Here is a 15,509-nt window from a genome sequence, read left to right as displayed (position 1 = left end):
CCTGGAATCCTGCCACACACGTTCCCAACCCTCCCCAAAAGCTGCATGCACATGGATGGAAAAGGGGAAGGAATTCCCAGGTGCAAAGATTCTGGAACGTTTGCAGGGGAAGATCTCCATGAAAACGGATTGTCCAGTCTCGCAATTTCGTGGACAAGACAGTCTGGAAGATGTGAAGAATAAGAAGGAAAACATCTTGTTGTTTCGTTTGATTTATGGTGATTGCTAACAAACGTGGAGGTTTGTTGGCATTGTTTGGAATTTTTTTCCATAAACATAGCTTTATTTATTTATCTGGCATCTGTTTTCGCTGAAGGAATCCAGAATGTAATCTTTTTGTAAGATCGTTGTATGGTTGTGAAGAAAGGGGTCATGGAGGGGAGCCTTGATAATTTGTCATGTATGGTAAACTGATCATATTTCTTAACCCAGATAAAAAGAATGATGATATAAAATGGTCAAATGACCGTCTTCCAAAAAACATATGGCTCCCAATATGAGCCTGCAGGCCTACATCAAAGGGACTGATGCTGTAAGCAATGTCTAGAATGAATGTCAAAGTAGTAAGCTCAAGTAATCCATAGTAAATATACACATTCCTCATGAGTCACTAACCCTATGTGCTTGTTGACACTGTGGCATGCTGTAGCTATGGGAATGATGCATAGAGTTCAATCCCTTTAGAGGTCAATCCCTGTCAACCTACTCAACAGTGTGTCAGATGTACACATTACACACAGCATGAAGTCTATAATTATCTATGACATTATCTGATTATCTGTGTCTGTCTCTCTCTCTTTCACTCCTGCAGGTTTTTGCACAACAACAGAATCACCCATCTCGTGCTGGGGACCTTCTCCCATCTCCAGTCCATGAAGAGACTGTAAGTTCACTGACAACGTGCATGGACAGGGCAGCTGTTGTGTTGTCTCAGAATGTGTATCCACCAACATTTGACTTCCATTACACAGAGGGGTCAGGGGGCAGAATACGAGCCGTATTTCAACAGTACACCACTCTGTCTAGGCCCCTCAAATTCAAACCTGGACCATGAAGCCAATTCCATAGTTTTTTTTTATTCTTCCCCTCTAATCATGGACTGATTTAAACCTCGGACACCAGGTGGGTGCAATTAATTATCAAGCAGAACAGAAAAACAGCAATACTTCGGACCTCCCAGGGTAAGATTTGAACATCCCTGGTTTGGCTGTGAGAGAGACAAGCCCTGCCTGTCTGTGTACAGTGGATAGGCACTACATTAGGATCAGAGTTTCCCCTATTATTTTCTTCCCCTTTTCAACATCTCACTCTGAAAAATACTTCCAGGATGTGTTGGACCCAGAACCAGTATGCTGTGGTTGAGAGGTACAGTAGACAGACAGGACAACTAGCAACGTGGGAGGAACGGGATTCAAAAACAATATTTCCCTCTGATTATTACAGCACTCAGATTTGGAGGATGTTCAGAGTGGGATCAGATTAAATGAGGATATTACTGTCTCCTGGAATGTACAAATATCTCTGAAACCTGAAGAGACCAACTAGTAGAATAAAGGATAAATAGAAAGTGAAGTGCCAGCCAGTCTGTACTCTGCAGCAGACAGACTGTTTCCCACAGCAGGAGAGGAGTTCTCCCAAAAAGGCCATGCAGAGTCACAGTGTTTGGACTGAGCTGGGCCTAGCTGTGTGGCCTAGCTGTGTGTGTGTGTGTGTGTGTGTGCGTGCGTGCGTGCGTGCGTGCGTGCGTGTTTGGCCAGTCTCAGTCCACACTGGTAGACTGCCAGAGAGGATTTACACTACCGTCCAGACAGACTCAGCCCACTACTGACTCCAGACAGACTCAGACAACTACTGACTCCAGACACTCAGCCCACTACTGACTCCAGACAGACTCAGCCCACTACTGACTCCAGACAGACTCAGCCCACTACTGACTCCAGACAGACTCAGCCCACTACTGACTCCAGACAGACTCAGCCCACTACTGACTCCAGACAGACTCAGCCCACTACTGACTCCAGACAGACTCAGACAACTAATGACTCCAGACAGACTCAGACAACTACTGACTCCAGACAGACTCAGCCCACTACTGACTCCAGACAGACTCAGCCCACTACTGACTCCAGACAGACTCAGCCCACTACTGACTCCAGACAGACTCAGCCCACTACTGACTCCAGACAGACTCAGCCCACTACTGACTCCAGACAGACTCAGCCCACTACTGACTCCAGACAGACTCAGCCCACTACTGACTCCAGACAGACTCAGCCCACTACTGACTCCAGACAGACTCAGCCCACTACTGACTCCAGACAGACTCAGCCCACTACTGACTCCAGACATCTCAGCCCACTACTGAATCCAGACAGACTCAGCCCACTACTGACACCAGTCAGACTGTTTACCCATGCAACTGTAATAACACAGGACTGCTAGTAGTGTGATCTGTATTGTATGATGTACATTTAGAAGTCCTGTATTGGTGTTTGATATTACATTGTGGTCTACTATATAGTAGAGTGATACTGTATTTATGAGAGGTTGAGTTATACTGAGGAAGAGTAAAATGTATACAATCTCACAGCTTTGTGCAGGTGCAGGATACACAGAGATTGGCAACTGACAAACAGGTCATAGAAAACAACTATAACACTATATTTGGAGCACTACTATAAACAGGCATGAGATGGTCAGTAATAATTCTCTCTCTCTCTCTCTCTCTCTCTCTCTCTCTCTCTCTCTCTCTCTCTCTCTCTCTCTCTCTCTCTCTCTCTCTCTCTCTCTCTCTCTCTCTCTCTCTCTCTCTCTCTCTCTCTCTCTCTCTCTCTCTCTCTCTCTCTCTCTCTCTCTGTGTCTGTGTGTGTGTGCAGGCGTCTGGACTCTAACACTCTGCACTGTGACTGTGAGCTGCTGTGGCTGGCTGACCTGTTGAAGCAGTATGCTGAGTCAGGCAACGCCCAGGCTGCTGCCACCTGTGACTACCCCAGACGGCTGCAGGGACGATCTGTGGCCACACTTACCGCTGAGGAGCTCAACTGTGGTGAGGACCCACACACACACACACACAGGAGCAGGTAGCTTAGTGGTTAAGAGCGTTGTGCCAGTAACCGTAAGGTCGCTGGTTCTAATCCCTGAGCCGACTAGGTGAAAAATCTGTCGATGTGCCCTTGGGCAAGGCACTTAACCCTAATTGCTCCTGTAAGTCGCTCTGGATAAGAGCGTCTGCTAAATGACTAAAATGTAAATGTAAAAATGTGGTTACACACAACACACGCACGCACACACTCATGCTCACTTAGCAAGTTGGCATTTATTGTCATGAATCTTGCCCTATAGGCAGCTCTGCAGAGTGGTTACCAGTTGCCATAAAATCAAATTTTAAACTTAACCCCACTGCTAACCCTAATGCCTAAACCTAACCTTAAATTAAGACCAAAAAGCATATTTTTGTTGTCATGATTTTTTACGATATAGCCAATTTTGACATTGCAGCTGGCCCATCTTTTGGAAATCGTGCAGTTCTGCCTCCAGGGCAAGATTCATGACAATAAACGTCAACCTGCGCTCACTTAGCCAGCTGTGCAGAATATTTTAACTGTGGCAAAAACAGTGGCTCACAATCCGAGGCCTGTGTAAACACACACATACTTTCACATACCATCCACTTCACTGAAACCCCAACTCACTCCACACAAACCACAGTTCTACTAGCCACATAAAGCCTTGCCTGTCTCTTTAGCTGTTGGCTCCCAACCGCAGTAGTCTTGAGCTGTGACAGGGGATTTCCCCAGGTGGGTCCCTGCTGTCTGTCTGTCTCTGTCTGTCTCGCTCTCTCTTCGTCTGTCTGTCTGTGTCCTGTCTGCATTGTCTCTACTTATCACGTATCAGGATATGACCCATATGCAGACACGGGAGGTGGATAGTACAGTTCTCAGATGACTTATTATAAACACGGGGAAGGCAAAGGGCATGTACAGGACGGCAGACAGGCTCGGGGGTCAGGGCAGGCAGAGGTTCATGGTCAGGTCAGGGTCAGGCAGGTACAGGACGGCAGACATGCTCGGGGGTCAGGGCAGGCAGTGGTTCGTGGTCAGGTCAGGGTCAGGCAGGTACAGGACAGCAGACAGGCTCGGGGGTCAGGGCAGGCAGAGGTTCGTGGTCAGGTCAGGGTCAGGTAGGTACAGGACGGCAGACAGGCTCGGGGGTCAGGGCAGGCAGAGGTTCGTGGTCAGGTCAGGGTCAGGTAGGTACAGGACGGCAGACAGGCTCGGGGGTCAGGGCAGGCAGAGGTTCGTGGTCAGGTCAGGGTCAGGCAGGTACAGGACGGCAGACAGGCTCGGGGGTCAGGGCAGGCAGAGGTTCGTGGTCAGGTCAGGGTCAGGCAGGTACAGGACGGCAGACAGGCTCGGGGGTCAGGACAGCACAAAGACAGATTAAACAGATCAGGGTGTGACACTACTGAGGTTGGTCTGTGGTCTCCAGCCAGCTGTTGTTTCACCACGGCCCCAGTAGATGTGGTCCTGGGCTGGGTAGCATGTCAAGCAGGAGCCGCCACCACTGCTCTGAGCCCCAGAACCCAGCAGCCTGCCTCCTGCAGATAGCAAATAAAAAAATTATTTGTCAAATGCGCTGAAACAGGTGTAGACGTTACTGTGAAATGCTTAGTTACAAGCCCTTTCTCAATGATACAGAGTAAAAAAAAATAAGAAAAAGAAAAATAATAACACAAGAAAATTAAAAATACACAAAAATGAAGCATCTGCTTAACCCATCAGTTCTCTGTGTCCTGGGTGCGTGTGATTGTATGGGGGTTGGGAAGAGGTGGATGAACTGAGAAAGTGATTTGAGTATGTGAGGCACAGGAGGTTGGTGGCACCTTAATTGGGGAGGACGGGCTCGTGGTAATGGCTGGAGCGGAATAGGTGTAATGGTATCATATACATCGAACACAGGGTATCCATGTGTTTGATGCCATTCCGTTCGCTCTGTTCCAGCAGTGGAGGCTCCTTAGAGGAGGAAGGGGAGGACCATCCTCCTCAGTGAATTTCATAAAAATAAAAATAGTGAAACATTAAAAAAGTTAGCATTTTTAGATAAAACTATACAAAATATATTCACGTCACCAAATAATTGATTAAAGCACACTGTTTTGCAATGAAGGTCTACAGTAGCCTCAACAGCACTCTGTAGGGTAGCACCATCGTGTAGCCGGAGGACATCTAGCTTCCGTCCTCCTCTGGGTACATTGACTTTGATACAAAACCTAGGAGGCTCATGGTTCTTACCCCCTTCCATAGACTTACAGAGTAATTATGACAACTTCCGGAGGACATCCTCCAACGTATCAGAGCTCTTTCAGCATGAACTGACATGTTGTCCACCCAATCAAAGGATCAGAGAATGAATCTAGTACTGAAAGCATAAGCTACAGCTAGTTAGCACTGCAGTGCATAAAATGTGGTGAGTAGTTGACTCAAAGAGAGAGAAAAATTAATTTATTCAAAAATGGAGGTGCTAACTTAGCTCGCAAATGCAGCTAGCTAGTTTAGCCTACTCAAACAGAAGAATACTATGTTAGCTAGCTGGCTAAGACTATCTAACACTGGAACTCTTCCAAGTCAAGGTAAGCTTTTGGTTTTACTCATTTATTGCCACCGGGCCCGCTGGTGTAACTGCCAAACTGCTTACTACACTGTACTGCATGATTGTAGCGGGTTTAATAAACATACCTGAATTTGTCCAATAGAAACTCTCATTTGCAACTGTTAGAATAATGATTACACTCTAGGTCAACTAGATGCAGGCAAGAGTGTGCAAGGTGGTATTGAATGTGTCACTGTCTGTCCATGTGTCACTGTCTGTCACCTCAAATCTTTCTCTCAATCTGTGTGTACCCACATTGTAAACTTTCATTCATAGGCTAGGTTGTAGCAACCTCATGATGGGTATAGGGAACATTTTTGTATCAAGTAGTAGCCTAAACCTATTGATGTTACATTGAACTGGGTGAATGGAATATGAATGACAGTCATCCAATATGCTGTAAGAGAAGTAAGGCCATGCTCATAAAATAAATAATCGTGCTCCCTCATCTTAACCGGCACTGACCGCCACTGCGTTCCAGATATTATTATGAGCCGTCTTCCCCTCAGCAGCCTCTCCCTCTCTCCCTTCTCTCTTCTCCCCTCCTTTCCTTCTCCTCTCCCCTCCTCTCCCCTTTTCATCCCTCCTCTCCCCTCTCCCCCTCTCTAATCCTCTGCTCCTCTCTCCCCTCCACTCCTCTCTCCTCTCTGCTCCTCTCCCCTCTCCTCTCTGCTCCTCTCTCCTCTCTGCTCCTCTCCCCTCTCCCCTCTGCTCCTCTCTCCTCTCTGCTCCTCTCCCCTCTCCCCTCCTCTCCTCTCTGTGGTCCTCTCTGTTCATCTCCCCTATCCTCTGCTCCTCTCTCCTCTCTGCTCCTCTCCCCTCTGCTCCTCTCTCCTCTCTGCTCCTCTCTCCCCTCTGCTCCTCTCTTCTCTCTGCTCTTCTCCCCTCTCCCCCCTCTCTAATCCTCTGCTCCTCTCTGCTCCTCTCTCCTCTCTGCTCCTCTCTCCTCTCTGCTCCTCTCCACTCTCCTCTCTGCTCCTCTCTCCTCTCTGCTCCTCTCCCCTCTCCCCTCCTCTCCTCTCTGCTCCTCTCCCCTCTGTTGTCCTCTCTGTTCATCTCCCCTCTCCTCTCTGCTCTTCTCCCCTCTCCCCTCCTCTCTGTTCATATCCCCACTCTGGTCCTCTGTCACTCTGTACTCCTGAGTGGCGCAGTGGTCTAAGGCACTGCATCGCAGTGCTAACTGTGCCACTAGAGATCCTGGTTCGAATCCAGGCTCTGTCGCCGCCGGCCGCGACCGGGAGACTCATGGGCGGCGCACAATTGGCCCAGCGTCGTCCAGGGTAGGGGAGGGAATGGCCGGCAGGGATGTAGCTCAGTTGATAGAGCATGGCGTTTGCAACGCCAGGGTTGTGGGTTTGATTCCCACGGGGGGCCAGTATAAAAAAAATATATGTATTCACTAACTGTAAGTCGCTCTGGATAAGAGCGTCTGCTAAATGATAAAATGTAAAAATGTAATGGTCCTCTCTCCTCTCTGTTCATCTCCTCTGCTCCTCTCCCCTCCTCTCTGTTCATCTCCACCCAAGCTCCTCTCTACTCCTCTCCCCTGTCTGGTCCTCACTGTTCCTCTCCTCTCCCCTCTCTGTTCATCTTCTCTCTGTTCATCTCCCTTCTCTGGTCCTCACTCTTCATCTCTCCTCTCTGGTCCTCACTGTTCTGCTCCTCGTCCTTTCTGTTCATCTCTCCCCTCCTCTCTGTTCATCTCCCTTCTCTGGTCCTCTCTGTTCATCCTCTCCCCTCTGCTCCTCATCCTTTCTGCTCCTCTCTCCCCTCTGCTTCTCTCTCCTCTCTTCTCCTCTCCCCTCCTCTGCCCATCTCTCCTCCTCTCTCCTCTCTCCTCTCTGCTCCTCTCCCCTCTCTGGTCGTCTCTGTTCATCTCCCCTTTCCTCTCCGCTCCTATCTTCTCTCTGCTCCTCTCTTCTCCTCTCTGCTCCTCTCTCCCCTCTGCTCCTCTCTCCCCTCTGCTCCTCTCCCCTCCTCTCCCCTCTCCCCTCTGCTCCTCTCTCCCCTCGTCTCCCCTCTGCTCCTCTCCCCTCTGCCCCTCACTCCTCTCTGCTTTTCTCTCCCTTCTGCTCCTCTCTCCTCTCTGCTCCTCTCTCCTCTCTGCTCCTCTCCCCTCTAATCCTCTCTCCCCTCTGCTCCTCTCTCCTCTCTGCTCCTCTCCCCTCTCTGGTCGTCTCTGTTCATCTCCCCTCTCCTCTCCGCTCCTATCTTCTCTCTGCTCCCCTCCTCTCCTCTCCCCTCGTCTCCCCTCTGCTCCTCTCTCCCCTCTGCTCCTGTCTCCTCTCTGCCCCTCTCTTCTCTCTGTTCCTCTCCCCTCTGCTCCTCTCTCCATCTGCTCCTCTCTCCTCTCTGCTCCTCTCCCCTCTCTGGTCCTCTCTGTTCATCTCCCCTCTCCCCTCTGCTCCTCTCTCCTCTCTGCTCCTCTCTACTCTCTGCTCCTCTCCCCTCTCTCCTCTTCTCCCCTCTCCCCTCTGCTCCTCTCTCCTCTCTGCTCTTCTCTCCCTTCTGCTCCTCTCTCCTCTCTGCTCCTCTCTCCTCTCTGCTCCTCTCCCCTCCTCTCCCCTCCTCTCCCCTCAGCTCCTCTCTCCCCTCTGCTCCTCTCTCCTCTCTGCTCCTCTCCCCTCTCTGGTCGTCTCTGTTCATCTCCCCTCTCCTCTCAGCTCCTATCTTCTCTCTGCTCCTCTCTCCTCTCCTCTCCTCTCCCCTCGTCTCCCCTCTGCTCCTCTCTCCTCTCTGCTCCTCTCCCCTCTCTGCTCCTCTCTGTTCATCTCCTCTCTGCTCCTCTCTCCCCTCTGCTCCTCTCTCCTCTCTCCCCTCTGCTCCTCTCTCCTCTCTGCCCCTCTCCCCTCTCTTCCTCTGTTCATCTCCCATCTGCTTCTCTCTTCTCTCTGTTTTTTCTCCCCTCTCCCCTCCTCTCCTCTCCCTTCCTCTCCCCTCTGCTCCTCTCTCCCCTCTGCTCCTCTATCCTCTCTGCTCCTCTCCCCTCTCTGGTCCTCTCCTCTGTTCCTCTATCCTCTCTTCTCCTCTCTGCTCCTCTCTGCTCTCCTCTCTGCTCCTCTCCTCTCTCCTCTCTGCTCCTCTCTCCTCTCTGCTCCTTTCTCCTCTCTGCTCCTCTCCGCTCTCCTCTCTCCTCTCTGCTCCTCTCCTCTCTGCTCCCCTCTCCTCTCTGCTCCCCTCTCCTCTCTGCTTCTCTCCTCTCTGCTCCTCTCCTCTCTGCTCCTCTCTGCTCCTCTCCTCTTTCCTCTATGCTCCTGTCCTCTCCTCTCTGCTCCTCTCCTCTCTCCTCTCTGTTCCTCTCCTCTCTGCACCTCTCATCTCTGCTCCACTCCTCTCTGCTCCCCTCTCCTCACTGCTCCTCTCTGCTTCCCTCTCCCCTCCTCTCTGCTCCTCTCCTCTCTCCTCTCTGCTCCTCTCCTCTCTGCTCCTCTCCTCTCATCTCTGCTCCTCTCCTCTCTGCTCCTCTCCTCTCTCCTCTCTGCTCCTCTCCTCTCTGTCCCCCTCTCCTCTCCTCTCTGCTCCTCTCCCCGCTCTGCTCTTCTCCCCTCATCTCCCCTCCTCTCCATCCATTCACCCTGTAAACGATGGAACAATGTGCACAAGGCCGAGTAGCTGTCAATACAACAGGGCCTGTGGTTAAGTGCCACCTCCCTGCTGGCCTGGCTACCCACTCCCTTTCCTGTCCCTTCTCTGACCTGGGCCTATGGAGGAGACAGGAGCCAGGGCTGGGTTGCCATGTTTGGAGTTAAGGAAAGCAAACAGTGTAATTAGTGCCCAGTGCTGATGTGGTCTAATGTGGTATAGTGGTGGTGGTGGTGAGAGAGAGAAGACAGTTGGGCTGTTATACACAGTCTGAGGTTACTGCTTCCCATCGGTCTGGTTGGAGCTGCTGGTTGGCCTGCTGGGCTGGTTGGTGGTGGAGGACCTGGAAGGCCCAGAAAAGACAGATTTATGTCTTTGCCTGTCCCGTGTGCACGGTTTGTGCGTTAGGAGAGAGATGTTGCACTGGAGGGCCTACTCTATGCTGTCTATTAAATCTGCCACATGTAGACAAAGGGGCGTGTGTGTGCATGCGTTTGTGTGTGTGTGTGGATGGAGTGAATTATGTATGTGCACCTAAAAGTGCCAGTCTGCCAGAGCGGTCAGAATCTCTGAGGAGACAGCAGCCTGAAGTTCTAGCACACACAGGGACACTGCCTGCCTTATTCCTGGAGCAGTTGAACTATTTCCTCACAGGAGTTGATTTGTGTGTGTGCACGCTCGCCCCTGTTTCCATCCCTGTTCCTAACCAAAGAGGCCCCCTAACCAGGCCCCTTATAATATATAATTAAGCAATTAGGCCAGAGGAGGTGTGGTATGTAGCCAATATACCAAGGCTAAGGGCTGTTCTTAAGCACGAAGCAACGTGGGGTGCCTGGATACAGTCATTGGCCATATACCACAAACCCCCGAGGTGCTTTAATGCTATTATAAACTGGTTACCAACGTAATTAGAACAGTAAAAAAAATTGTGGGGTTACAGTCTGATATACCACAGCTTTCAGCCAATCAGCATTCAGGGCTCAAACTACCCAGTTTATAAACAGGGTGGTTCGAGCCCTGAATGCTGATTGGCTGACAGCTGTGGTATATCAGACCGTATACCACGGGTATGACAAAACATGTATTTTTACTGCTGTAATTACTTTGATAACCAGTTTATAAGGGCAGTAAGGCACCTCAAGGTTTTGTGGTATATAGCCAATATACCACGGCTAAGGGCTGTATCCAGGCACTCAGCGTTGCGTTATGCTTAAGAACAGTCATTAGCCGTGGTATATTGGCCATATACCACACCTCCTCAGGCCTTATTGCTTAAATAATATATGCTATTTAGCAGACGCTTTTATCCAAAGCAACTTACAGTCGTGCGTGCATACATTTTACGTATTGGTGGTCCCGGGAATTGAACCCACTACCCTGGCATTACAAGCGCCATGCTCTACCTACTGAGCTACAAAGGACCCTTCACCAAGCCCCCTCACCAGACCCCCAGGGCTAGTCTCAGGAGAGCAGTGTCCTCTCTACAGGCCATTACTCTGGCCTAATTATATCAGTTCTCTCTACAGACCATTACTCTGGCCTAATTATATCAGTTCTCTCTACAGACCATTACTCTGGCCCTAGTTATATCAGCGTGTCTTCTCTACAGACCATTACTCTGGCCTAATTATATCAGTTCTCTCTACAGACCATTACTCTGGCCTAGTTATATCAGTTCTCTCTACAGACCATTACTCTGGCCCTAGTTATATCAGCGTGTCTTCTCTACAGACCATTACTCTGGCCTAGTTATATCAGTTCTCTCTACAGACCATTACTCTGGCCCTAGTTATATCAGCGTGTCTTCTCTACAGACCATTACTCTGGCCTAATTATATCAGTTCTCTCTACAGACCATTACTCTGGCCTAATTATATCAGTTCTCTCTACAGACCATTACTCTGGCCTAATTATATCAGTTCTCTCTACAGACCATTACTCTGGCCTAATTATATCAGTTCTCTCTACAGACCATTACTCTGGCCTAATTATATCAGTTCTCTCTACAGACCATTACTCTGGCCCTAGTTATATCAGCGTGTCTTCTCTACAGACCATTACTCTGGCCTAATTATATCAGTTCTCTCTACAGACCATTACTCTGGCCTAGTTATATCAGCGTGTCTTCTCTACAGACCATTACTCTGGCCTAGTTGTATCAGTTCTCTCTACAGACCATTACTCTGGCCCTAGTTATATCAGCGTGTCTTCTCTACAGACCATTACTCTGGCCTAATTATATCAGTTCTCTCTACAGACCATTACTCTGGCCTAATTGTATCAGTTCTCTCTACAGACCATTACTCTGGCCCTAGTTAAATCAGCGTGTCTTCTCTACAGACCATTACTCTGGCCTAGTTATATCAGTTCTCTCTACAGACCATTACTCTGGCCCTAGTTAAATCAACGTGTCTTCTCTACAGACCATTACTCTGGCCTAATTATATCAGTTCTCTCTACAGACCATTACTCTGGCCTAATTATATCAGTTCTCTCTACAGACCATTACTCTGGCCTAATTATATCAGTTCTCTCTACAGACCATTACTCTGGCCTAGTTATAACAGAGACATGACTCTTGTCCTGAAAGGAAATTGTCCTGTATTTATGTGTCTGGTTGCTTTATTGTGTTCTCTTCAACCTGTCTTTATCTCTTCCTCCTCGCTACTGTGTAGAGGTGCCCAGGATCACGTCAGAGCCCCAGGATGTTGACGTGACGTCGGGGAACACAGTGTACTTCACCTGCAGGGCCGAGGGAAACCCCAAACCACAGATCATCTGGCTCAGGAACAAGTAAGGCCCGCTTTCCAATGATGACATCAACATTCAGCAATGTGTCCTAACAAATTTTTTCCCACATTTAACATTTTGCCATTTAGCAATTAGGGTTAAGTACCTTGCTCAAGGGTACATCGACAGGTTTTTCACCTAGTCAGCTTGGGGATTTGAACCAGCGACCTTTCGGTTACTGGTCCAACGCTCTTAACCGCTAGGCTACCTGCCGCCACACATAAACATACTGTATGTATGTGATTATGTAATGTTATTTATGTATGTGTATTTTTCCCCAGTAATGCCCTGAACATGCATGATGACTCTCGTCTGAACCTGCTGGAGGACGGTACTCTGATGATCCAGGACACACGGGAGACGGACCAGGGAGTGTACCAGTGCATGGCCAAGAACGTGGCTGGAGAGGTCAAGACCTCCCAGGTCACACTCAGATACTTCGGAGCCCCCTGTGAGTGGATCCCTCATATTATGTAATACATGTTTGAATATACAAAAAAAATAAACAGAGTTTGTCTGAGTTCATGGGCTGTATTATGTAAGTCCTTCTCTACAATGACAGTGAAGTTGTTACATGGAGGTTTGACGAGTACTGAGGATACGAAGAGGCAGGACGCAGACACAGGAATGAACAAGGTCAAGGTTTACTTAACAATGATCAAGAGAAATAACAACGATAGTGTAAACGACATGAAGCTTAACAATACCACACAACATCACCCAGAACAGTCCAGGGCTAAATAGGGGTGGTGATGAGATGATGAGGTGCAGGTGCGCTGGAGGTGATTAGGGTGCATTGGTGTTTCCATTCCGGTGTTGCCGAGGTGGTGCGCTCAGACCGATGGCTCAGTAGACCGGCGAATCAGAGCGCCGGAGGGAAGCAACGGGAGGAGACGTGACAGGAGGAATATAATTGATTTTGCTGCAGCCTTTACGCTTATGCTCTTGTACAGTTAGTAAGGTAACGGTACTGTATATCTGCTCTCTTGCTCCCGATCATTATTTGATGTGGTTATGTGTAGGGCCAGATGATGTGGTTCTGTGTAAGGCCAGATGATGTGGTTCTGTGTATGGCCAGATGATATGGTTCTGTGTAGGGCCAGATGATATGGTTTTGTGTAGAGGCAGATGATGTGAATGTGTGTAGGGCCAGATGATATGGTTTTGTGTAGGGCCAGATGATGTGGTTCTGTGTAGGACCCGATGATGTGGTTCTTTGTAGGGCCAGATGATGTGGTTCTGTGTATAGGGCCAGATGATGTGGTTCTGTGTAGGGCCAGATGATATGGTTCTGTGTAGGGCCAGTTGATGTGGTTCTGTGTAGGGCCAGATGATGTGGTTCTGTGTAGGGCCAGATGATATGGTTCTGTGTAGGGCCAGATGATATGGTTCTGTGTAGGGCCAGATGATATGGTTCTGTGTAGGGCCAGATGATATGGTTCTGTGTAGGGCCAGATGATGTGGTTCTGCGTAGGGCCAGATGATGTGGTTCTGCGTAGGGCCAGATTATGTGGTTCTGTGTAGGGCCAGATGATGTGGTTCTGTGTAGGGCCAGATGATGTGGTTCTGTGTAGGGCCAGATGAGGTGGTTCTGTGTAGGGCCAGATGATGTGGTTCTGTGTAGGCACAGATGATGTGGTTCTGTGTAGGGCCAGATGTTTATCCTGGTCAGATCAAGATGTCAGGAACAACTCCAGGCCTTATGTGGGAAAGAATAGGCTTCTTTAGTTTCCACCAAAGTTATCACTTAGATACTTTGTCTCAATCTTCCTCTGTCTCTCCTTCTCTATCTCTCTCCCTACCCCCCCCCCCCCCCCCCCCCCTCTCAGCGCGGCCCAGTTTTGTCATCCATCCCCAGAATACAGAGGTGTTGGTGGGGGAGAGTATCACCCTGGAGTGTAGCGCTACAGGCCAGCCCCAGCCCCGGGTCTCCTGGACCAAGGGGGATCGCACGCCCCTGCCCACCGATGCCCGTATCAACACCACCCCGTCTGGGGGGCTGTTCATCCAGAACGTGGTGCAGGCAGACGGGGGGCAGTACACCTGCTTCGCCTCCAACAACCTGGACACCATCCACGCCACCGCTCACATCATCGTACAGGGTGAGTAGCACTGTAGAGTCAGCATTTAGAGAGAGTGAGTGGCAAACATCTATTTGCAATCTTCTGTAGTTTCTTGACTTTGGTGGAAATGGACAAACATGGACCAAGATATTAAGCAACGATGCACAGTATAATTTGCTTTCAATGAAGAACCATACGTGTAAATAGTATTTTTATGGTACAGATGTTTGTGTCTGGTAAGAATTGTCAGGTTAGCGTTTTTCGACAATAATCTTATTCTGGAGTTAGCTCTGCAGACTGGTCACTATCTAGCACAGCCACAAAGTCATAAAATCTGCTTTTAAACCTTAACCTTAACCCTACCCTTAACCACACTGCTAACCATAATGCCTAAAGCTAACCTTAAATTAAGACCAAAAAGCACATTTTTGTTTTCATGAATTTTTCCAATATAGCCAATTATGACTTTGCAGCTGACTTATCGCTCAGTTCTGCCTCCAGGACAAGACTCATGACAGTAAACGTCAACCTGCTAAGAATTGCCCATATACAGGCATCTTATTTATTTTATTTATTTTACCTTTATTTAACTAGGCAAGTCAGTTAAGAGCAAATTCTTATTTACAATGACGGCCTACACCGGCCAAACCCGGACGACGCTGGGCCAATTGTGCGCCGCCCTATGGGACTCCCAATCACGGCCGGTTGTGATACAGCCTGAAATCGAACCAGGGGGTCTGTAGTGACGCATCAAGCACTGAGATGCAGTGCCTTAGACCACTGCGCCACTCGGGAGCGGTCTTATTCAGCACACTGTTGAGAGAACATGATCTAACTTTTTTTGTGCCTAACTCTCCTGTGGTTCCTGTTCCCCAGCGACCCCCCAGTTCACAGTGACCCCCCAGGACCAGTCAGTGTTGGAGGGTCACACGGTGGACTTCACCTGTGTGGCCAGCGGCTACCCCCAGCCCGTCATCGCCTGGACACGGGGGGGCAGCCCCCTGCCCCAGGACCGCCGCCACCTGGTCCTCTCCATGGGCACGCTGAGGATCGCCCGCGTGGCGCCCCATGACGAGGGCCAGTATGAGTGCCAGGCCGTTAGCCCGCTGGGCACGGTTCGCACCGCCGTACAGCTTAACATACAGCAGAGAGGTGAGACGAGTCTCTACTCTATACCTTAGCAGGATCCAGATGTTATGCCTGATGTATGAATATGACATGAATCTGCATGCTGTTATGATTGACGTATGAATTCAAATGTTGTGTCTAGAGTGGTAATTATAGTGTTTTGTTTTAAGCACTTTTCGAAACATCCAAGGACACCTTGTCAATGTTGACAATTTTTTGAAAACGCCATCTGTGACAAGATAATTATACTGCATTTTTGTGTAGGCTAGAAGGAAAAACATTTCAATGTGTTATTGT

General features: G+C 49.2%; 1 protein-coding gene across 1 annotated transcript in view; it reads left to right on the top strand.

Moving 5' to 3' along the window:
* The window catches only part of LOC311145397 (peroxidasin-like), a gene marked incomplete at both ends in the record, with an annotated part of 79,467 nt that overhangs the window by 34,191 nt on the left and 29,767 nt on the right, over window positions 1–15,509 (top strand). The window contains 6 exons of the mRNA XM_084181623.1: window positions 812–883; window positions 2,877–3,046; window positions 11,907–12,024; window positions 12,303–12,472; window positions 13,851–14,123; window positions 14,961–15,236. Coding sequence (XP_084037749.1) covers window positions 812–883; window positions 2,877–3,046; window positions 11,907–12,024; window positions 12,303–12,472; window positions 13,851–14,123; window positions 14,961–15,236 — 1,079 coding nt within the window. The remainder of the gene's footprint in view (window positions 1–811; window positions 884–2,876; window positions 3,047–11,906; window positions 12,025–12,302; window positions 12,473–13,850; window positions 14,124–14,960; window positions 15,237–15,509) is intronic.

The sequence above is a fragment of the Coregonus lavaretus genome, assembly GCF_964263955.1.
Source record: "Coregonus lavaretus genome assembly, chromosome: 18".
NCBI classification, from domain to species: domain Eukaryota; kingdom Metazoa; phylum Chordata; class Actinopteri; order Salmoniformes; family Salmonidae; genus Coregonus; species Coregonus lavaretus.
This window is presented reverse-complemented; position numbering and strand designations above follow the sequence as displayed.